At 30.4% G+C, this 24,939-nt stretch overlaps 1 protein-coding gene across 2 annotated transcripts; it reads right to left on the bottom strand.

Moving 5' to 3' along the window:
• Positions 1 to 545: 545 nt before the first annotated feature.
• On the bottom strand, positions 546 to 24,048 carry LOC126780700 (uncharacterized). 2 transcript variants are annotated; one of them, XM_050505332.1, is made up of 15 exons: positions 23,880 to 24,048; positions 21,215 to 21,274; positions 16,338 to 17,242; positions 16,133 to 16,249; positions 15,958 to 16,019; positions 13,927 to 14,033; positions 11,520 to 11,645; positions 10,844 to 11,101; positions 8,433 to 8,542; positions 7,851 to 7,980; positions 6,870 to 6,973; positions 6,251 to 6,515; positions 3,958 to 4,326; positions 3,054 to 3,208; positions 546 to 1,222 (listed from the first exon to the last, which is right to left on the bottom strand). In XM_050505332.1, exons 1-13 carry the CDS (start codon positions 23,925 to 23,927, stop codon positions 4,165 to 4,167), a joined length of 2,454 nt encoding a protein of 817 aa, XP_050361289.1. In that variant the 5' UTR covers positions 23,928 to 24,048; the 3' UTR covers positions 546 to 1,222; positions 3,054 to 3,208; positions 3,958 to 4,164. The 2 variants fall into 2 exon arrangements, with proteins under 2 accessions (XP_050361289.1, XP_050361290.1); XM_050505333.1 differs by lacking the exons at positions 546 to 1,222; positions 3,054 to 3,208 and adding an exon at positions 3,730 to 3,807.
• Positions 24,049 to 24,939: the final 891 nt, after the last annotated feature.

Genomic DNA, 24,939 nt, shown 5'->3' with positions numbered 1-24,939 from the left:
CGGCTAGTGCAGGCCATTCATTCTGAATGAAGTCTTGCTTTATATTTAATTATACACAAAGCTACATAAAAGTTAAAGTTCTTTGACACAAATATTCCGTCTCATCCATCTGTATTGTCTTTTAAATAAATATATATTTTTGTTATTCTCACTTTGTTTGAAATTGAAAATGACATTAATAAGATTGCCACTAAAAATGTTTAAAAAGAAAAATGAAATCCACGATCTATTGATTTTTTGACTACTTTTAATGTAGAGTACAATGTGCAATCAAAATCTCCATACAAAACGAAAACATCTTTCAATACGACAAATCAACATGAGCCGATGTGTCTTACTGAAGAATTACATAAGTGGGAATCACATAATTACATACAGATTCGGTTGACATTATTGAAAGGTTTTATTACCATGTATTTTGTCGCTGCGTCATTGCTGTTACTTTAAAAAAATACTATACTATTAAAATATTTTTAATCAATATATTTATTATGATAATAAGACAGTAAAAGACATATAAAAATATATAGAAGTAGGAAAATCCAAATAAAAAAAGTGTTTTATTATTTTACATATTAGACGAAAAATTCATTTTTACAGTGACATAAAAGCTACTAAGTCCAAGCTTTATCAAAAAATATACTTAATAATATGCTTAGAGTGATCACAGCAAACATTTCAGCTTTGTTGAACTGACTTTATACAGACAAAAAAATATTTACAATATTATAATAATGACAGATTTTTTAATATTCTATTACTTAATAATCATATCATTCTTACAATTTGAATCTTATACCATAATTTAATTATAAATTGGAGAGATCATTAAATAACTAATTCCATATTTTACATTTGTTTTAATGCACTTAATTAAAAAAGAAAGAATACTTTAAAGAAGTTACTTAAATCTAAATGTTCCCATAGGAAGGCAGATCGTACCACCATGAGATCTTATTTTTACCTCTCTATTAGATAAGAAAAAGTATTGTATTCAAATCAATTTACTGATAAATACTTGAAAGTACAAAATTTACAAAATCCATTAATTAGTTAGCATTCTCTTTCATTCTCAAACAAAACATTACAAATCTGACTGTATTGTGTATATATATTTGTAATGTACACATAATTGTAACAAATTCTATGTTAAGTTAAAGTTGAAGTTATTTTTAGGTACTATTGAAAAATAAAAATAAATTTACTTGATTCAAAGAAATACCTGCAAAAAAATGCAAGTAATATTTGCATAAATTATCATATTGTATTGTATTGTAATGTACACATAATTGTAACAAACTCTAAGTTTAAGTTAAAGTTAAATTTAGGTGCTATTGAAAATGAGAGCCGAGATAGCCCAGTGGTAAGAAGGCATGAATCTTAACCGATGATCGTGGGTTCAAACCCAGGCAAGCACCACTGAATTTTCATGTGCTTAATTTGTGATTATAATTCATCTCGTGCTTTACGGTGAAGGAAAACATTGTGCGGAAACCTGCATGTGTCTGATTTCACTGAAATTCTGCCACATGTGTTTTCTATCAACCCGCATTTGAGCAGCGTGGAATAAGCTCCAAACCTTCTCCTCAAAAAGAAGAGAAAAGGCCTTTAGCCCAGCAGTGCGACATTCACAGGCTGTTACGGTACAGCTATTGAAAAGTAAAAATAAATATACATGATTCAAAGGAATACCTGCAAAAAATGCAAGTAATATTTACATAAATTATCATATTGTATTGTAATGTACACATAATTGTACAAGCTCTATGTTAAGTTAAAGTTGAAGTTATTTTTAGGTGTTATTGAAAAATAATAAATAAATATACATGATTCAAAGGAATACCTACAAAGAATGCAAGTAATATTTCCATAAATTATCATATTGTATTGTATTGTAATGTACACATAATTGTACAAGCTCTATGTTAAGTTAAAGTTGAAGTTATTTTTAGGTGTTATTGAAAAATAAAAATATACATGATTCAAAGGAATACCTGCAAAGAATACAAGTAATATTTACATAAATTATCATATTGTATTGTATTGTAATGTACACATAATTGTACAAACTCAATGTTAAGTTAAAGTTGAAGTTATTTTTAGGTGTTATTGAAAAATAAAAATAAATATACGTGATTCAAAGGAATACCTACAAAGAATGCAAGTAATATTTCCATAAATTATCATATTGTATTGTATTGTAATGTACACATAATTGTACAAGCTCTATGTTAAGTTAAAGTTGAAGTTATTTTTAGGTGTTATGAAAAATAAGAATATACATGATTCAAAGGAATACCTGCAAAGAATACAAGTAATATTTACATAAATTATCATATTGTATTGTATTGTAATGTACACATAATTGTACAAACTCAATGTTAAGTTAAAGTTGAAGTTATTTTTAGGTGTTATTGAAAAATAAAAATAAATATACGTGATTCAAAGGAATACCTACAAAGAATGCAAGTAATATTTCCATAAATTATCATATTGTATTGTATTGTAATGTACACATAATTGTACAAGCTCTATGTTAAGTTAAAGTTGAAGTTATTTTTAGGTGCTATTGAAAAATAAAAATACATGATTCAAAGGAATACCTGCAAAGAATGCAAGTAATATTTACATAAATTATCATATTGTATTGTATTGTAATGTACACATAATTGTACAAACTATGTTAAGTTAAAGTTGAAGTTATTTTTAGGTGTTATTGAAAAATAAAAATAAATATACATGATTCAAAGGAATACCTACAAAGAATGCAAGTAATATTTCCATAAATTATCATATTGTATTGTAATGTACACATAATTGTACAAGCTCTATGTTAAGTTAAAGTTGAAGTTATTTTTAGGTGTTATTGAAAAATAATAAATAAATATACATGATTCAAAGGAATACCTACAAAGAATGCAAGTAATATTTCCATAAATTATCATATTGTATTGTAATGTACACATAATTGTACAAGCTCTATGTTAAGTTAAAGTTGAAGTTATTCTTAGGTGTTATTGAAAAATAAAAATATACATAATTCAAAGGAATACCTGCAAAGAATGCAAGTAATATTTACATAAATTATCATATTGTATTGTATTGTAATGTACACATAATTGTACAAACTCAATGTTAAGTTAAAGTTGAAGTTATTTTTAGGTGTTATTGAAAAATAAAAATAAATATACATGATTCAAAGGAATACCTGCAAAGAATGCAAGTAATATTTCCATAAATCATCATATTGTATTGTATTGTAATGTACACATAATTGTACAAGCTCTATGTTAAGTTAAAGTTGAAGTTATTTTTAGGTGTTATTGAAAAATAAAAATAAATATACGTGATTCAAAGGAATACCTACAAAGAATGCAAGTAATATTTCCATAAATTATCATATTGTATTGTATTGTAATGTACACATAATTGTACAAGCTCTATGTTAAGTTAAAGTTGAAGTTATTTTTATGTGTTATTGAAAAAATTTATATAAGTCAAAGGAATACCTGCAAAGAATGCAAGTAATATGTCCATAAATCATCATATTGTATTGTATTGTAATGTACACATAATTGTACAAAATCTATGTTAAGTTAAAGTTGAAGTTATTTTTAGGTGTTATTGAAAAATCAAAATAAATATACATGATTCAAAGAAATACCTACAAAGAATGCAAGTAATATTTCCATAAATTATCATATTGTATTGTATTGTAATGTACACATAATTGTACAAGCTCTATGTTAAGTTAAAGTTATTTTTAGGTGCCATTGAAAAATAAAAATACATGATTCAAAGGAATACCTGCAAAGAATGCAAGTAATATTTACATAAATTATCATATTGTATTGTATAGTAATGTACACATAATTGTACAAACTCTAAGTTGAAGTTGAAGTTATTTTTAGGTGTTATTGAAAAATAAAAATAAATATACATGATTCAAAGGAATACCTGCAAAAAATGCAAGTAATATTTACATACATAATCATGGAATGCTAGCAAAACTTAAACTAACATTATAAGATTTATTTAAAACAAAGACTTGTTATTTTATTTAAGCTATTCGTAAGTGCTTTAATGTAGCATTACAGAATTGAATGCAAACATTTTCAATTTGCATTAACAGTCATCGCCTATTAATATTTAATCTGTGTCGCTTCACCTGTTTCGGTTCAACCATTCCTGGTTTGTGAGTTCGTTAAGAGGAGGCTCACCGTCTGATTGGTTACTCGATGTAAATGAGTCCATATCCATAACATCGAGTGTGCGTGAGACGGCCAACATGCGTTTTAGAAGACTGCGGGTGGATAGAATCAATATCTATAAACAAAGAAATGACATTTTATTTATTATATTTTCCCTTTTTTTTCCTTTAAGGAAAATCTTGCATCATTTGGAGGCAATAAAAAAATGTGAAAGTAAAATTGTCTGTCTGTTAAGCTTTAAGCGGCTAAACCATCTGAACTGATTTTGATAAAATTTGGTATGGAGCAAGCTTGGCTGGTACAAAGTATGGAATAAAGTGAAATATATATTTCGCAAGTGCTTCTGATTAAATGATAAACAACTTTTATTGGGATGTGTGTAGAAATCGTCGTTGGACAGGCACAGCGGTTCGAACAAAACGTGCTAAATTACACAGTATTACTCATAAACATATTATCATTCTCCAATTTATTCTCGATAAAAATATAAACAAAATTTAAATATGGTAACGATATTAATGAATAAGTTTTATCAAGGCATTACAAAATATCAATGGAATCTGTTCTTCTGTTACGACATGGATCAAGCCAGCTCGTAAACACAGCTGTGCTGTATTTGCTTTAACAGAATAATGAGTAGACTCAGAGTATCTTGACAATGAGTCAAGCACGAAACATTTAGTTTCATAACTAATGTGGAATAACATTAAAAACACTAGATTAAAAATTAATTACGTATTTAGAAACAAAAATAATATTAGGTATTTTAATAAAAAAACTACTTACTGATAAAACGAAATATCTCTATTCGTAGAGTAGTTAGATATTCGTAGAGTAGTTATATATATAAAGTTACTAGATTGCAAAGGAGGAATGAGGCATTTTCTATTTTTTTTGCTAACATTTTAATGCAGACAGGTTAAGAATAAAATGCTTACGATTGTTAATTTTAAAAGTTGAAGAAAAAATAAGTAGATTTAATCCGTACCATCTACCTCTATATACTATTGTTTGCCGAGTGCTTAAAATTCGACCATTATTATTGACAATTCGAGGAAACCATTTAATGATAAGCATATTTCGAACGTTATAACACGACTGCCCATTAAAGGAGTGTAATATTTTCAGGGTTCATTTATGTATGTGTGAGTTTCTTCATTCCACCATAACTATTAAATGCCTGAACAGAATTGGGTGTACGGGGTATCATAGAATCCTTAAATAAACTAGAATGACACTGGCTATAAATTCATTCAATCATTTATATATTTAGTTCAGGTGTTTCTTTTTAATTTTAAAAAAAGTTGTTCTTTTACTCTTTTTTTTAAATTTGGTGATAACACTCATGCTCATCAATAACTCCTAGACAAACAAAAGAAATTGGGTCACAAACTGAGAAGAATCTCTTTTAGAAAAATGCATTGAACTGCTTTATTTTAGCTTATGTTTATTTATTGTATGTAGTCTTAAACGGCTGGACCGATTGTGATGATTTTTTTGAATGATTATGGATGGTTTAGATTGGAACCAGATGACTGCAATTAGGTTCCAGGATTTTTTTTAATCGATGAAATAAAAAAAAATCATTTTACCCATACATAGTAGGGACGGGGAAATAAGTATATAAATAGATTAATATATCTGATGTAAAGTTTTGTGCATTATATTGAACGATTGACATGTCAATGTTTCCCGTTTGCTAGAAAAAAGAAAACACTAACGGCCTTACTTATAAACGTTATTTGGCGAGTGATTAGTTAAACAATGCTGTCTTCTTCTTTCGAATGTCAAATCAATAATGTCAGAAAGAGCGAATTCAGTGTTTAACTAAAGAGCCTTTAAGCAACGTTTATAACGTAAAGCAGTAAGTTTCTTGGTGGTTTTTCTCGGTAGAAACTGAATTCTAAATCGGTAGGTCGGTAGCTTTATAATTCATATAGTTTTGTAAAATTTAAATTCAAAAGTGCTTGGTAGTCATTTTTGAACGAAGTTTTCCTTGTTTATTTACAATCAATTTAATTATTTTTTTTTGTTTTTACCTTTATCTCGGATTTAAGTGGTAATATTGCTATCAGCCACCATAACCAATTCGGTCCATCGGATGTTTTCCACCACTGGTCAGGGGTTCCGTCATAGGGAAGGGAACCAAATGCAGTCTCTATTTCCTCTCTTACACCCTCGTCCATGTTCTTCAGCCACGTCAGCGCCTTACAAGATATCTGACCAGCCAGTAAATGCAGATCTTGGATTTCATCTTCCGCTGGAATTATATCAGTCAAAGGCTGGATGCGGGCGACATCGTATCTACACAAAAAATATTAACAGATATTATTATATTATATTATTCATTTAATGAGCTTAATTAAGCCAAAATTTATAATTAATTGGACAATTTTTTTTGAGTTTTAAACCATAATCATATTTCAAATATCATTAAATATCAGTCAAAATTACAAAATATATTTGAACGATTTGTTTTTAAGCAAGAAACTAAACACGAGCTTGATTGATTTCGATAAAAATCGAATCATTTTCATATAGAGAATTCAATCAGTAATCATATCTAAACAAACGGCAACCCCAGTTGTAGTATATCTATATTCGTTTTGAAAATATTAATATTGTTTAAAAAAAAACCATAATATAAGACAAACTGACCCATCCTTCACACGTCTCTCAAGAACCCTAAAACGTGAGACACCAATAGTCGATACAATACAGCGGCTATCTTCTAACACCACACAGTCACAAATTTCAAGGACCTGTAAACACAATAATGGAGTTTTCAAGTAATTAAAAGTTTTACTATCGTGATAATGTCTTCTCGACCGATGTCAACAACGGCGGTAGGAGGGAATAGAAAACTGCGCTTTTAAATATCCCAATTCCTAGGGTTGTAAGAATTATCAACCATTCCGTACATCGCCAAAGCGCCACCAACTAAGATGTTATGTCCGTTATGCCTGTATAACCTATTCCAATTGTAGTCAAAATAAACAAACTTTAAAATTAAACATTCTATGCGTGCAAATAGCTGTGCTGCATTAAACATTACAATCACTTCTCGATTAATATTTTTTTTATTTATAATACAAGACTAATCCACTTTAATTTTACTTCCAAAGTTTCGATAACAACTTCACCGACACCCAAAACGCCATTTTGTCGCAAATCCATAAAAAAATATCATAGATTGTTCAAGATCTCGACCAACGATATCACGTAAATTCAACGTCAAAGTTGTTTATTTACCATTACTCCTCCTGTGATTGGAATAGGCTATAGTTACTAATTCACTCACCCTTCAAAAGGGAATACGGCCATACTAAATATTGCTATTTGGCGGTAGAATATCTGATAAGTGGGTGGTACCTACCCACGGGTGTGCACAAAGCCCTACCAACAAGTTCTATATAATTTGATATGATTTCACGACGAAACATAGGTTTCTAAAAAAATATTTATTATTATAGGATCTTATCGAAATTAGACCATAATGTTAAGCAGTGCCCTTCTTCAAATAACAATATTTAAAATTTCGAATCGCTGTTATGTGTATGTGCCCTAATCCCACGAATTACATGGTCTTTATTATATAAACGCTTAAATAGTATTTCAACTGAAATATGAATAACTCACAGTTCCATAATCGGCAAACGTATGTCCCCTTTCGTAGGCGAGCATGCCGAACCTTCTCGATCCGGACTCCAGCACCCGCCGCACCATCAGCCAATAGCGAGGGTCGAAAATGAACAGCGGACATGGCATTCTAAAAAGTCATAATAGCGAAGTTGGTGCTTAGTTGGAAAGAAAAAACGAATTCTACTAACGTTACAAGAACATATTCTGATGTAAGAAATGTCAACTAAAATGTTTATTATATCTTTATACTTTACTGTTTCTAAATTTATAATGACTTTAAAGTATGAGCTAATCTATTGTGAACCGACAAAAGTTCGTCATAATTTAATTAAAAGAATATAAAAAAAGAATCATTTTTTAAACAATTAACTTTTTAAGAATTTCAATTCTATAACAGGAACTTTTTCAATGTTACAGAGACTTCATTGTTCCATAAAAATAAATGCTTTTAGGTAATATAAATATCGAAGTTGTTGATATTAAAAAATCGTAACTTAATAAATGTTTTTATGGCATTATGTCAACAATGACCTTTTCATTTGTTATTCTACGTCAAAAGCAAAAATAAGTTTAACTTACCCAGGAAATGCTACGTAACAGGTAACAACTGGTATTACGTCCGTTTCTTCTGGCAACGGTAAGACGTCAATTGAGGCCAAAATTGATGTAATGAATTGTGTATCGCGAGTCTGGAAACATCAATAATTTTTTTTAATTTTTTATTTCAACTGAATGTTCTCGAATGTCTGAATGATTATAAAGGGTTTTTCGTAACTAAATAGTAACATTCATAGAAGAAAAATAGTAGTTTACAAGGGATAAATATATATTGGGGTTTGGAACTAAATATTCTTAATTTTTGAAGATAGAAATAGTATAGGTTATTTATTTAGGTAAGGATTAAAATAGAAATAACAAAAGGCGATTTAAGATTAGTGTCAGCTTCACCACAAAATGGTTTTTGAAGATAGATTTTTATGTCATAAGTACGAAATAATATACTTTTTTTTTTACAATTAATAAATAGGCCAGCGTTTGACCGTTGACTTGCCTGATGTTAAGCATCGACACGGTCTAGGATGTAACACGCTTGCCTGGAAGAAACCTGTTTACTCTGGATTTGAAGACACCAACATTGTAACTATCAGGAAATACGGACTCTCGAAAATACATCAAGATAAAACGTAATTTCAATGAAAGGATAGCACACAACTTAATCATATTATCTGCCCTGTTTATATGCTGTTCTGCTGGACAAGGACCTCTTCTTAGTATAAGTAGAGTTATAGCCTATTCCAACCATAAGAGCAGCAAAGACAAATAAACTATTTTGTCATCAAATTGACGCGATATCATTGGTCGAGATCTTGAATAATATATGATATTGACAATGGATTCGCGAGAAAATATCGTTTTTAATGTCCGAGCAGTTGTAATCGGAACTTTGGAAGTTACATTAAAGTTACGTTACGTTATAACTAGATAAGTGGAATAGTCGTGTAATATAAATAAAAATAAATTAATCAAAAACTGTTTATAGTTCATAATACAGCGGAACTGTTAGCTAATCGAATGGAATTTGTAAATCTAAGGTTTGTGGTTTGTGCTTCTTCGATTTTAATAGGGTACAGACACCGTTCAAGTTCGGTTTCAAGGCAGTAGGCAAAGTGCATAGCAAATCTCCGAGAACTCTGACATGTTTCCCAATGTTTTCCTTCAGCGTCAAAGTCAGCGAAAAATTACTAATTAAGACGAACATAACTTCGGATAGCTGACAAAAGTTCGACCCCACTGCACGCATCTTTGAAGATCCTAATATGAAATTACTTCAATCCTTCAAATTATTGAACAAGGATTTTTGTGTCAATCATAAATTCACGCAGGCGAAGACGCAGGTTCAGTTACTATCTGTTGTTGTTGTTGACGAGATGTTTTAATATACAACAGTATTAAACAAATCTATCCTAATATTATAAATGCAACCCTAGCTCTGTCTGTATGTTACGCTTTCACAACTGAACCACTAAACCGAATTTTGATGAAATTTAGTAAGAAGCATTTTTGAACCCTAAGGAAGAACATAGGCTACTACTAAATATTTGATTCAAAAAATTCAAACCCCGACGCGAGCATAGCCGCGAGCGAAACTAGATTGCTACAAATGTCATCTTTTCGAAATAAATAATCAACAAATAATGACCCGTTTTGATGTGTATTCTTTATTTGTTGGCTAAACGTTTTCATATTAAATTGATTTAATACTACGCTGCACGTGTGTTATGTAATCGGCGATACAGTATAAATGATGGCGACATTGCCTGTGATATACTTTTGATATGCAATTTTATCCCCATTTAAATTAAATGAAAAGCGAATCACGTGTTTAACGATAATTATGCAATTAATTGCCGGATAAAACTGGAGCATTCAATGTTGTTAATTGCTCTCAAGATAGGCGAGATGGATGAAACAAACACGCGTACATAATATATATATCCAGTATATAATATTCAGAAAACTTTAAATGTTTTATTCTTTATTAAAATCGTGATAAGTCGATAACATTTTAAAAATACAATTGTTAAAATAAAAACCAAATTATTGCTTAGTGTAAAACTATTGTTATTTAATTATAAAAGAAAAAATATTTTTAAATACTCATCAAAATATTGCATTGCATGAGACAAAAATTCGTCATGCATTCATGGCTTTGACTTTTAGTTATATAATACAAAAATTATATCGAAATGAAGTTCAGGTAATATAATAGCCTTCTTTGTACATGTATTGGAGAATGGTGACGTTTGAAATAACTTACCTTGGCTTAAGTTATATAAAAGGTGAGTTTCACGCGTATTGTAATTTATAATTAACTTAAATTGATTATATCACTTTCGCTTACTGTGTACTTTATCAGTGTAGAGTAAAATGTATTATCATATATCAAACATTATTAGAAACTAGAAACAATACAACGAAACAATACTCACCTCGGCGAGTCTAAAATTCTCCAAAGGTCCCAAGCACAGTGCGCATTTCTTTTTGTAGTACATCGAGCGTTCGATACAGCTTCGACAGTATGTGTGGCCGCACGGCGTCGACACGGGATTCGTGAAAGTATTGGTGCACAGCACACACTCCAGGTCCGAAGGACTGACCCAGCTGTGCGCAGACTGTTCACGGACCGATTGTGAGAGCTCGCGAGTTATGGTGCGACGTTTTCGCACGTTACACATGGCACTGATTGTCTGTAATGCGAGGATTCTTTCTATTTAGATCATAACTAAACGCAAAGGATAGAAATATTTGCAAATAAAAGAAACATACGGTTGTGTTGGTCCACTAGTTCGCTTTTCGATCAGAGATCTCGACGTATATTCGGCCGAACTATTCGAACGTATTTGAAGCGAATTTTACATTTGATTACATGGTTTGAATTTTGTAGCGATAAACAATGATTATAAAAATATATTTAACTTGACTATTTTTAAAATCGATATTGTGCCAAATAATATTTTAGGGCACAGAAGGTCGAATACCGAACATTAGCCGAATATTCGTTGAAATTACTCTAATTATAATGTAATTTATACATTTATCAAAATAAAGTCATATAAGTCTTTTAAAAATATTTAAAACTAGAACAAAATAGTTGCAATAATATACCTGCGTCAAGAGAACACGGGCGACGCGCGCATATGGTTCCGTAGAGGCAGCAACGCGTGCGAGATGTGGTGCGGCTTCTAGAAACTTTCCCGCGTACATCAACTCGCGCGCTCTGCGATGCCGAGCCTACCACGAAACAAAATTACTTGTCATATATTTAAAAATTATATAGACAGATTGATAACAGTTGGAAAGCTTTTTAGTATTTTTTTTTTAATACCTAACTATTTAAATTATTTTATGTTTATGCATAAAACATTTTGTTACCAAAATGATGCGTTTATTTATAATGTTAAAATTGACGATGTAGTTAACATTTATCAATGTGCACAATAATATTGACACCGTTGAGAGAAATTGTGACGTTGTTTTATGACGTAAACAAAAGAATACAATATAATGTCATTTACAATTATTATCTCTGCTGGGATATGCAGACCAATGCTTTGTATAAATTAACTGAAAAGATCTTCAACTCAATACAATAATAAACTATAAATACAGTGTAAAATAAGACAAATTATAGAATCTATAAACGTTGCACAGCGGGTTAACCATTACACACCGTTTTATCTTTCTTTCGTCAGTAATTTATGACTCGAAAGGACAATACAAAGCTGTGTAAAATTTCAATCACTACGCAACTTTTCTTAGTACGAAGGTTAGGGTAATAGAGTTTTTAGTGAATCTACATTTATACTCATATACAGTTTAAAGCACAGTGGATTTCCTTTACAATATAAAGAACTAGGTTGTGACGTTTTTTCGGTTATAGCGACGTAACAATTAAGTCTCGAATTTAACGCATACTTTTGAAGGAAAATAACTTGAATTTTGCAAGCGAAAGATCATAAGGCTTGCCTTGCTTTTGTTTACAACAGTTGTTGTTATTACACGCTTTTTATAAATATTAAGACCGATAAAGTTAAATCTAATATTCATTTACACATTAATTTTCAGTGCGTTAGCTTGTGTTTAATATGGCACCTAGTCAGTGGTATCTAGAACAGGGCGAGGCTATGCGGTGCACTACGGCCCCCTAAGGTGAAGGACCCTTAGTGTCAACGTGTTAAATAGATTATATTTCAATACCAAATTTTATATATTTTTGCATACCAACTTTCATTCTTGCTATATTTTATATAACAATAGCTTTTGGTTCAATTATGACTAGAAAAAACGGAAAATAGTAGTTATAGGCAAGGTGAAAAAACCTAGTTATGTTTCATAAAACACAAAACTTTAGCAATTGACTAGCGAAGCAAACAAAATAGCCTTAATGACGTCGGAGATAGTCGAAAAATGTTTACGTAAACAGGACTGAGCTAAGAAGACAAAAAAAGATAAATGATCTATGTTTTGACAATTGTCGTATATTTCATACTTTTACAATACTAAAAAGCCATTATCGAAAGCTTATTGTGCAGCAAATAATAAACTCTATCATATATACGAAAAAATAACCCATTTTTTGACAATCTCCTGGATACCATCGATATTGTAAAGACAGGGTGGCTTTTAGTGACAAGTTAAATAGAAAATACCCATTTTAATTAGACACACCAGGCGCGCAATGTGCATAAATTGGATATGCGCAATGCGCGCCTGTATTGGGTCGCAATAAATACAGTTATAGTGACCCGATACAGTGACGGTATTTTATATCGTCGTTATAATCGAAATCCACTGTATTACAATTTTCTTTTATTTTATATATTAGTAAAATTCGCTTAGCAATAACATATTACTTCGCAAGAACTTATATAACTGCAAGCGTTGAAATTAAAGAGAAATAATAAACAAGCGAGACCAATCTCAGTATTATCAGCAAGCACTACTATGTTAGTTTGTTATATAAAAATAAATAACGAAGATAAACTTTTAATGTCATCCGCGCTTATTTTTGTAATATTGTTTATAAAGCGATAAATGTATTTTGATATTATTATTATTATTATCAATTTAACGTTGCAGGATCCACAATCGTTTAAACAATGGGAGCAGTGGAACTATGCAGAAATAATGATCCGTCTGAGTGAATAAAATCTACATTAAAATCCAACTATACCCTTGTTTTCCATGAAAGGTTAGTAGACGAGTGTAATTAAAAATGTATGTAGATGCCGATGGCCATGGCTTGAGTAAGCGACGGCATGCACCGCATACCGTTCATGCCAATGATAGATATTAAATAATAATTGTGAATTTTTTTGGAGTATTCTAAAATCTGATCGCAAATATTGAGTGAGGTAAGAATCTATCCTAAGGCTATTACTAGCATAATGATTTAAATTAAAAAAATAATTCGCAATGCAATAAAAAAAATCGCAATTATGTAACAATACATTTGCTATAGCGTTAAAAGTAAAAAAAAAATAATACATATATTAGGACAGTGTATAATCACCTGCACCGTCATTGGGACCCGCGGCCGTGAACCATTGTGAGGACAGTTCACATGTTCCCTGCTTGTACGAGTCTGCATACTGCGTCTTATCGAATAACGTGGCCTGGCTGTTGACAATAGGAAAAATAATTATAGACATTGATGTTCTTAATCTTATTATTTTATTTGATTGATAGTTCATTACGCTAAATCCTATTATCACTAGTATTTAATTAACATGACATAAATGAAAACAGCAAGAACTGTTAATCAGGTTATACAATATATTAGCAAACGGTTCTATGGATTAAAAAAAACTTGGATTAAGTAATTCGAAGCAGATCGCGTTATACATACGCATATACTCGTATTTTTACAAATGATCTAATAAAATATGGATAAGAGAAGCTGAATGTATCTGCGACATTAAGTCCGCAAAGCTACATGGTCTTATGTGGCGAGGTTACGTAATTTTGAATGAAGTCAGAGTTTGAACTACGTTACATAACGATATTAACCAAGCGATGAACGGCAGCGGTTGTCGGATTATCAGTTAAATTAAATTAATTAAATAAATACTTTAATTGTAATGCGACATTATGATAAACATCTTAATCAAGCGTTCAAACGCATCCCGAAAACTCTAATCTATCCGACACACTGATGAATAATAATAACAAAGCAATCACTTATAATTGAGTAAAATAAAAATGAAAGAATTAAAATTTAACATAGCACCCTAATGAAATATTTAATATCAGACCAAACCAAGGCCGAATGAAGACCAACTATTTAAAAGGACTAAATTGGTCAATGTTAAAACAAAACAGATTATACAAATAAATAAAATGTAACATTTCTTTAAATAGTTTTTATATAACAACGTACTAATATGGCCTTGACTTAGTAGAATAATCGCCAGTCGCTTCTATCGTCGGCATATTATGGACTATATAATACTATTCAAGTTCGCCTATCGTCGTAACCACTTACTAGCCAACGACCTAACTTTAGCGCAAAATAAAACTTACGAAATTAGGTGACCTTTCACTATCGTGTAGCTCCACAGATTAAAAATATTTTGTAAACAATTTGTCTATATCTAACCCATCGTATATCGTTATTAGTGTTGTACCTCATTGTAGAAACTGTGAAACTACTTAGTTTTTGCAATTTCTTGATTAATAAGAGCTTTGTTTTTACTCTAGACTCAATATGTAATTGATGAGACGTGATGAAAAAAAAAAAATAGTGGCCCACGTGGACTTACGTATCTACGAGGCTAACGTAACCTGCGACCCGACGCTCTCCATTGCGTTGTCGACAATATACTTATATAACCGCAATGTAACAAACCAAACGTCGATTTACATAATACTTGTCGGTGTGCAATTATTATTGTTCACGTTCAGACGTGTTATAAAACTTATAATCTTTTTTGTAACAAATAATACATTCATTCTTTCCAAATTTTATATTGGTTAACCCAAATCAACTTGAACCAAATGGGCTCTTTCAAATTACAAATACCAATGGTAACTTAAAAAAAAAAAAAGCCGAGATGGCCCAGTGGTAAGAACGCGTGAATCTTAACCGATGATCGTGGGTTCAAACCCGGGCAAGCACCACTGAATTTTCATGTGCTTAATTTGTGATTATAATTCATCTCGTGCTTTACGGTGAAGGAAAACATCGTGAGGAAACCTGCATGTGTCTAATTTCACTGAAATTCTGCCACATGTGAATTCTACCAACCCGCATTGGAGCAGCGTGGTGGAATAAGCTCCAAACCTTCTCCTCAAAAAGAGGAGAGGAGGCCTTTAGCCCAGCAGTGGGACATTCACAGGCTGTTACGGATGGTAACTATACTGTCAAAAAAAGATTCATTTCTATCAGAGAAGAACAAGCGAGAAACTCAGTAATTACTATTTTAACCATTTAAATAAAACAGTATTTACATTTACCGTACATTATATTAACTCCCAATTTTTGGAATTGTGTGATATATGTATTGGTTTAAGATATGCCTTCAAAGAAATTGTACATTCTTACCTCCAATTACTGGAACAGTCCTTTGCTCGACCATTCTTGTAAGTGATCCAGGATCTATTGTTCTGTCACAAAATTAATATTTTAATTAAGTAACTTTAGTGATTTAATTATTGCATACAATGTAAGATGATATCGGTTCAATGACGATCATTATTAACTGTTAAAATCTTTGTACCTTGGCTTTTTAATATATTTCATCATTTTTTCTACTATTTCCCGTACTATTGTGTTTACAAATAACGTTTTTGGAGCATTAACACCACAAGGACAGGCCCCGTTCAATAGGATACATCTGAAATTAACGAGAAAAAAAAAAACAATTCTATAACTAATGGCTTGATAAGAAAATGAATAATAACATAACATTTTTTATATTTTACCTCATACATCTCGTGTGGCCACATTGTCCTGTTACTGGTAACACAGGGATGTGACAGCAATTCAGGCAGCAAAGTTCATTTAGATTTGGAGACTTCAGATAACGCGAAAGTTTTATTAAATTATTAGCTAACTTTTGGGCACTTATTGTAGGTAGTGGAAGTTCAGGAATGAGACGTAACAATGGTGACAATGGATCTTCATCAACATGATGATAATATTTCGTACTTGTTATTACTCTTAATGTTCTTTTACTATTTGATTTAAGTGATTCTTTGCTATGGACATGGTTGGATCTAAAAAAGGAAGTCAGAAATGAAGCCGAAACTGGCTCTAAGTATATTTCACTCGAAGAATTTGAATTTTGGCGACTACTTTCAATGGGGGCGGTGGGCGATGTCGAATGTGCAGGATGTGATTGGAAACGGAAAACAAAATTTTCCATTGAATCAGAATCCTGATTAGAAACCGATGGCTCGGACGTAACGCTATTGTTCGACGATATTTGTAAACGATTTTCTGATAAACTATCGTTTTCTAACGATCGGTTTTCTCTTTCTTGCCCGATACTGGACAGATCATCAATGCATCGGCCACGACGTCTTCGCTTCGCTAGAGCTCCAACGGGTTCAACTTGACTATCACCACTTCTTAAAATGTCTTCTTCAGTATTAACTAAATTACAATTCCCAGTATGTACTCCGAATAATAAATTAATATTAGGTATTCTGTAAGGGCGGAATCTTTGAGCGCCATACGTTCTTCTACGTTGATTTCTAAACCGTGACGGTTGAATATTTGAATTCATTTCTAACAAAGTGTCGTGAGGCAAAAGTTGTGTCACAAAAGAGGAAGTGACGTCAGGTATTCCATAACATATTAGTGTTTGGCGAGAATTAGGCAATACCTGTAAAGGAAATAATTGACACAATTTTATAAGCGAATACATCTTACACGTACCAATATCCGTTTTAAATCAAGAACTGGCAATAACAATAATAATATATAAATAAGAAGCAAGTTTTCACTAAGTTATAAAAAAATCAAATAATTTATAATATGCAAAATTGACTACTATCACTGATCATAAAATAATAATTGTAAGATCTCAAACTGTATTAAACGAAACTGGATTCCAACGACGTCTTTTTGAAATAATAACGTTTAACGAAAATCTTTAGCTTTAGATGATTTTCAATGGAACTAGAAAATTAGAAATGGATGCGCCCCTCTCGAATGGTTGCAACAACTAATTTATTAAAGATTTAGCTTAGTACACTTTAATATATATTTTTTGATATTATAAATGGTTTGTACATTATTTTTGTACAAACCTAATTTACGAAGACGGAAACTAATATTTTATCTTGAATTTGTTATAGATAAATATAATTAAACTTAAGTTCGTTAAAGACATCGTTAAATTATTCAAAGATTTGTCAGTAAAATGTCCGTTATATTATATTTTTCCTATATTCATATTTGTAGAAGACAACATGATTTATTAATAAAGCTACTAATATACTGCATAGGTGTCTTCAAAGTATATTGTATATTTATTTTATTTAACTGTGTTCACATTAAACTATTATATCACCCTCCCACAACTTGACAGACCAGGCATTAATGACGTAATAAGATGTTATTAATTCCTATGACAAATTCATACACATCAACTTTATTTTCGTACGTACCTAATCTAACATTTACGTATCTTTCTTCCTTTCTTCGTTTTAATTACTATAATTAAAATATATAATTTCATTTGTGTTTCTGACATAGTACCGTCAAAATGCAATAGGCGGCTCGCAACTAGTATTTTATTTTTTTAAACAGTAATAACAAAACCCGTTTATCAACCTCCAATTAGGCATATAGCTTGGGTTTGGAGTGGGGACGACAATAACCGAAAGGGTCTAGATCGAACCAGCGACTTATACATCGCTAGGCGGCCCGTAACCCACTGCGCTACTAACGCTTAAAACAAACCAAAAAAATTAAAGAATGAATGCAACGCATGCCACAAAAAGTAGTTTTTTATATTAAAAAAAATAATTTAAATCGTTAGGTCATGTTTATTGGTCATAATATCAACTATGAATTCTTATCAAAATAAGTAAACTTATCGCCTCAAGTGTTTAGAACAAAAGACTACATTTTTACTGCATATAATTTGGACCAATGGTTAAAGAGATAATAAGACATAGGTATGTAGAAGCCACCGTGTTGTAATCTATTGAGTGACATTTCTATTATACGGTTTTTTTTCATATACAACACGTTAATTTATTTAAAAAATAAATTGCTTTATTACCAAGGAAAATTTATTTATATAAAATTTGTTTTTACGGTTTATTTTTTGGTTTCATAGTTTAAGAGATAATTTAAAATATGAAATACGCGAGACAATTTTATTAATGTTCGGCCAATCGAACACAAGTAAAAATGTTTATCGCCCAACAAAGTGGGCACGGGTCAACTAGTAATATTATAAGGAAGTAAGGATTTCCACAACACTTTAAATATTTTGTACGAGCGCTTGGCCCGCGGCTTTGCTCGCGCCATAATCGAAAAACAAGTTATACACAACACACACCACCTTTCGTATTTAAGATATAAGTGCGATTATATTATTATTATAGTAACTAAAAATGGATATATAGAATTATTGTAATGCCTCCTTATTTTCTATATTAGGTGTAGTATTTCAATTTACTAGGATACACGTGAACATGCTATATATATAATTGCCCATAGGTTAAGCAGCAACAAGTAATAGTAAAAAATATAAGTAATAGAAAAAAATTATAACCCTTCCTATCTTATAAAAGTATAAATAGGATAAAATTATATAAAATATAATAAGAATTAAAATTTAATGCAAACTTTATTAAATCCTACAACTTAAGCATAGGTAACCTTAAAAATAAAAAGTAGTAATCTATAAAATTAAAAACAAAAATATTACTCGTGAAGTTCATACTAATAGAACAAAATTACAACCTAGTTAATAATTACAACTCAAAGCCACATAAGTATTAAATATTATTAAAGTAAGTTTTATTATTGAAATTTAAAACTCAAAATAAACAAGCGGTACGAATATAACGCAAATTTGAACGAAACTCGAATATGTATGGCAAAAAGTCCAAAAAAAATATTTTTGGTCTCTCGTAAATAGCCAAAACAACCTTAAAGGAGGTATTTATTTTGAAATCACAAGCGAAACTAGTTTATATTAAGAGTTGACTAGGCATTAGTGCATTTCGTCACCGTAGCATGCGAAAGCCGATCCCGTGGCGCTCCTCGTTAAGTCGGAAAGGGTACCGCTGGTTTTTAGTGGGTATTCCGATGTCCGAGGCGCACTCGGCGCATCGACGCCCCACACTGTTGCCGTGGGGGAAACGCTTAACGCGTTTTTCCAGCGAATAAAACAAAAGTAAGGTAATAGTGCATTTACACGAGATCAATAGCCCAGCCAACCCACTAAGCCAAAACATTACGCCAGTTGAAAGAAAAATGGACTGTAACTTACACGTAGGCCTATATACGAGGCTTTCTTCTTTTTGTAATAGAAATTGTTTCGTTTAATTGATTGGCTTCATCAATGAGAATGACCAATATTTATAACGACAGACGTGTTTGATATCGAAACAAATAAGATTTTGTAATGCTACTCCAGCATCAATGTATATTGAATACTCAATTTACACGGTTAACAGGTTCTTTAAGAAGTGCTGCTATAAAAACAATTAAGAAACAATCTGTCGCAACTTTTTTTTTCAAAGCAGTGAACTAATAGATACGCTGTTTTAGTGTCGACATCTGTACTAATGTAATGGATGAGATAACTTCAAGTTAAATAATAAATTTAAATAAATACTAAGTATTGTTAATAAGCTGATATTTTGATTAATTTCAAATTCATACCATATATTCCAATAATATAACGAGATCCTTTTTTACATACAACGTAATATATATACTATTTGTGTCGTTTATGTGGGCACACTAACTAATTAAAAGTTTATACAGAATTTTAGTATTATTATATTATATACTTTACTTTTTGTATTTTAAACTTACCTTCTAAAACAAAGATAAAATGAATGCATGACTTTAAACAAAAAACATAATCTTTTAAACAAATATATTATATAAAAGTTAGCGTCAAGCTATATGATACTGACAGACGATTGTCATTATACATACATACTTAGCTTGCCTAAGAAATACGTAATAGTGAACTTGGCCCAGTAAAAGTAGACCGGTTGGAAGACTGCAACACGTACGTAATATAGTGCAAATTTTCGACAAGTTTTATAGTTTAAAGTTATTAATAAACTAACTATCATTAACTAACTGTAATAGCATTACAGTTTGAGATATAATGAAGTAGGTAAACGAGTCAAGCGCGCAGTAAAACTTTGTTTAGTGTTATGAGTTTAGCGCATGATTAGTCATAGAAATGTTTTGTTTATGATTACAACTACCCGAAAGTTATTTTTAAATCATTGAAGTCATCTATTTGAATAGAGTCAGATATAATTCACAAATCAATTAAGGTAAGGCAGTGATAGATATCAATTTGCATAAACGTATAATCTGGTTCAATTAAAACATAATATGTTATGAAACATATATGTTTTTCCATTAAAACTTTGGCAGTACCTTATCATTTCGAAAAATGTGACAATTAAGTTCCTAAAATGTTACTCATTAGGCTAATTAAAGACCATATTGATATTAAATTAACTAAACAAAAAAATGTATTTTCAGTTTTATTTAAATAATAAACAAGAGTGAACAATACATTAGTAGTGCGTGATACAAGTTTTAGAATTTTTGTTTTAAATATAATATTTAAAAAAAAACTTACACCATCATTTGGTGAATCCTGTGAAGTAGGCGAATGGTTAGATTCCTGTTGAATTGAAACCTGTGTCCAAAAATATAAAAATGCGTAAGTAAAAATCACATCAAACAAACAGCAGCAAAAGTTCCAAAAGAACACTAATTAAACGTAATTAGTTAAATTAACAGTAAATCGCGTTGCATTATTTAGAAACTGAGCAATCAAAAACATGAAAAAACCAAGGTCATTTTTTTTAGTTTATTGGTACATATATATATATATATATATATATATATATATATATATATATATATATACCTTTGTACTAAAGATTGGATGTTCGAGCTTAACTTCGATGTGGTCCAAAGTAACACTACTCACAGGCAGGCGACGTACAAGTTAAGTCATCGTCTGGCTGTGTATTGCTTACGACGGTTCTTACGCAAAGGTAAGTGGGGGGCGGTCTCTTACATAATGCGACCTACTGGCACAGTGACTCTGTAAGTGCATGCGCTTGCACTTACTGTAATCTATTTTTTACTTTGTCAACGTAAGCACAAAAGCACTTATTAGGAAGGTGAGACGAAACTCGAAGTTACGAAAACGTATAGTAAATATTGAGACAAGGCATCTTGTTTATTAAACAACGGAAAATGATGTTAATTACATTATATTTAATGATTTAATTATAATATCATTAAAATCAAACTTCAAACCAGAGCAAAAACTGCCTACTTAGAAAGAAAACTAATAGTCAACAAATTAAATCGATAATTGTCGGCTGGTTAGTTTTTAATTAAGTTAGTTTGAATACCCAAACTTAGGAATACCTTAAAAACATTTTTTTTAATCCAGTCAATAAACTACTTAATAAATCGCATGGGTAAGCTAATAAAAATGTGTATATAAATTTTTAATACTGTTTGGCTCCTCATGAGACTAACAAATTTAGAGAGTAAGTAAACAAAGTTTTAAAAAAATTTTAGTAATAAAAAAAAATATTCCACATTTTTAGTTTTACTAATATTAATTTTAAATAACCAAAAAAGTTTAAAAATAATTTTAATGTAAAATTTTCTTTTAGTTAATTCTTTTTTAATCTTGCCTTTCGAATAATTTTTTCAGTTATTTATTTATATAGATTTTAGTGCATTTCGCTTATACCAGTGGATTTGCGCTATATTTACTCAAGATCACAGTGCAGTAGGGTGACGTAATAAATACTATATATACTATAAATAATAAATACTATATATATGTAATTTTTACACAGTATCTAAAGTTTTACTCATAATGTTTTATACAAAATTAGATACTTGCAACCCACTGCCTGCAAGACAAGAATTTCATGATTTCATATTCTGTAGGAAGAGTTATGATGGCTATAGAAAGACAATTTTTTATCATGTGTATGAACGAAAATAATGATATATAACATAAAAAGCCCATCTGAATAGCAACATGACATTGACCATCATATAATATAGATAAAATTATGGTAAGGCGGGTTATTTTTATTAATATACATAAAAATAAGATTGTTTACAGTTATAGCACCATTTATATGAAGCATAATATAATAATCCTAATAATATAAATACGAAATTACTACAAGCAACTCTAGAATATAGCATGAGTGCCTCCTGAACTCACAATGGACCAGAAAGAACATCATTCAATAGAACTTGACCATTGGCAAATATTTTGATAGACATATTTTTTTTAATTAAAATTGATTAAATTTGATTTGTTTTTAATAATCACTCAATAATGGAAGAAAACATATATCCCCCAACCTATCTTATTTAGATAGTTGTACTACTACTATAATATACTTGATATTAAATATTCTTCTTGATATAGATTGAATATAGAGGAGAGTGTGCCTTGACCTAACGTTTGTGAAATTTACGGGCCTTTGTTAGAACTGTTTAAGTTGGTTTTATTGCCAACCTTTTCTTACAGATATTTTCTTTCTTACAAGGAGCCCTATCCTTGTGCAGGTTCTGGTCTATGTTTTTTTTTTGTTGATTTTTTTTTTTATTGTAGTTATGTAATGCCTGATTGTAATTTGTTTATTAGTAATGTAAATTTTTTTCTTTTGTTAATTTAATAAATAAACAAACATTATAATAGCCCTTTAACTTAATTTTAAGTTTATTGTTATAGTTAAGATCCTCTTACCACACATGAAATAAATTCATAATCTTAGTAAGTAGTACTTTATATTTAATGTGAGGTTTTATTATTATTGATTATTAAATTATTATAATAACAATTAAGCAGTTTCTTTTTACATGGTATACTAATTAATAACAAATTTGGTACTAAGAACTATGAAAAAAAAAACATATTGTGAGAGCATAACATCTAAAACACAATAGAGAATGAAAACTAAATAATATTGTTAGAATATTGCATATTCAGACAGAATAGTTTTTAAATTTCTTTGTTATAATGTAATTTGTTAGGCTCAAGAAAATTCCTATCCTTCCACTTCTTATATAATTGCAAACTTACGTAATAATTGCAAGGTAAGGACATAAGTAATTTCATATCATAAAAAGTTAGCGTTATAATATTACATAACAAAACACCAGAAAATATAGTGACAAGCAACATTCCAACAAAATTATGTTACCGGCAAAGAGTTGTAAGTTTTTTTAAATATTCGTTTCTTTCTCCTTACCTCGCTTGTTAACGAAGACGGAGAATATAAGGATGATGACTGCCACATATTCTATGCAATATTTTTAAAAAGGCGCCAATTTTCTAATAAACAAATATTCAAAATATCTTGCACTGAAGACACAAACACTTCCCGCCACGTGCAACGCACAATTAAAATTAATGTGATATTTAAGACCGTAAGCCGATAACTCGACTGATTTCATATAGGACAATATCTGTCTTTTTCTTTTGACAGATTGACATTAATAAAGTGTTTCTAGACATAAAAATGGATAGCCTTTTCAAGTGTGGCATTTAATTTTATTACAAACTAAGATTCAATTTATTACGGACAGATACAATTACCTTAAAAAATACGTGATCACACGTTTATTTTTGAATTGGCAACAGCCTCAGTTTTTTTTTAAATCAGCTTAGGTTTTTTTCTTGGCGTATCTAGATACGCGGTAGCGTGTCAAGCCAAATTCAAGCTAACAGATCTGGAGAGCAGCACCGTGTGTTACACGATTTTGAGCCACTTTTGACCCTTTCATAACTCAAAAACTATTCCACATAAACATGTCAAATTTGGCTCATATATAACGTCCAAAAATCGTCATGTTTATCACTGACTGACCAAAACTCTAACCCAATTCCAGATGATCTAGAAAGTTCAAATTTGGCATCCTGATAGGTAATTGGGTGAATACAAAGGAATAAATCAGAAACTAGTACATTTTTATCATTTTATTATAATTTTTCAATTAATTGATTCTATTAGGAACATTTTCTTATAGTGCCTGTAATGTAAGAATCTGCAATTAAAATTGATGACAGCCGGTCTTTATGTGGATTTTAAAGTTCACGTGAATATATAAAGAGTGGAATACTATCAATGTTTTTTATTGAAAATCGGGGCAATTTTTTTGCTGACGCTGGCAGCACTTAGATGATAAATAATAATTAAGAATATATGAAAACTAGAAAAAAATCTATAAGCAACTGTCAAAGTTTGTTTCGCAACTAGAGTTGCCAACCTTCATAAAACGGTTTACGAAATAAAGGGCAAGAAATTTGAT

The sequence above is a fragment of the Nymphalis io genome, chromosome Z, assembly GCF_905147045.1.
Source record: "Nymphalis io chromosome Z, ilAglIoxx1.1, whole genome shotgun sequence".
NCBI classification, from domain to species: Eukaryota; Metazoa; Arthropoda; class Insecta; order Lepidoptera; family Nymphalidae; genus Nymphalis; species Nymphalis io.
This window is presented reverse-complemented; position numbering and strand designations above follow the sequence as displayed.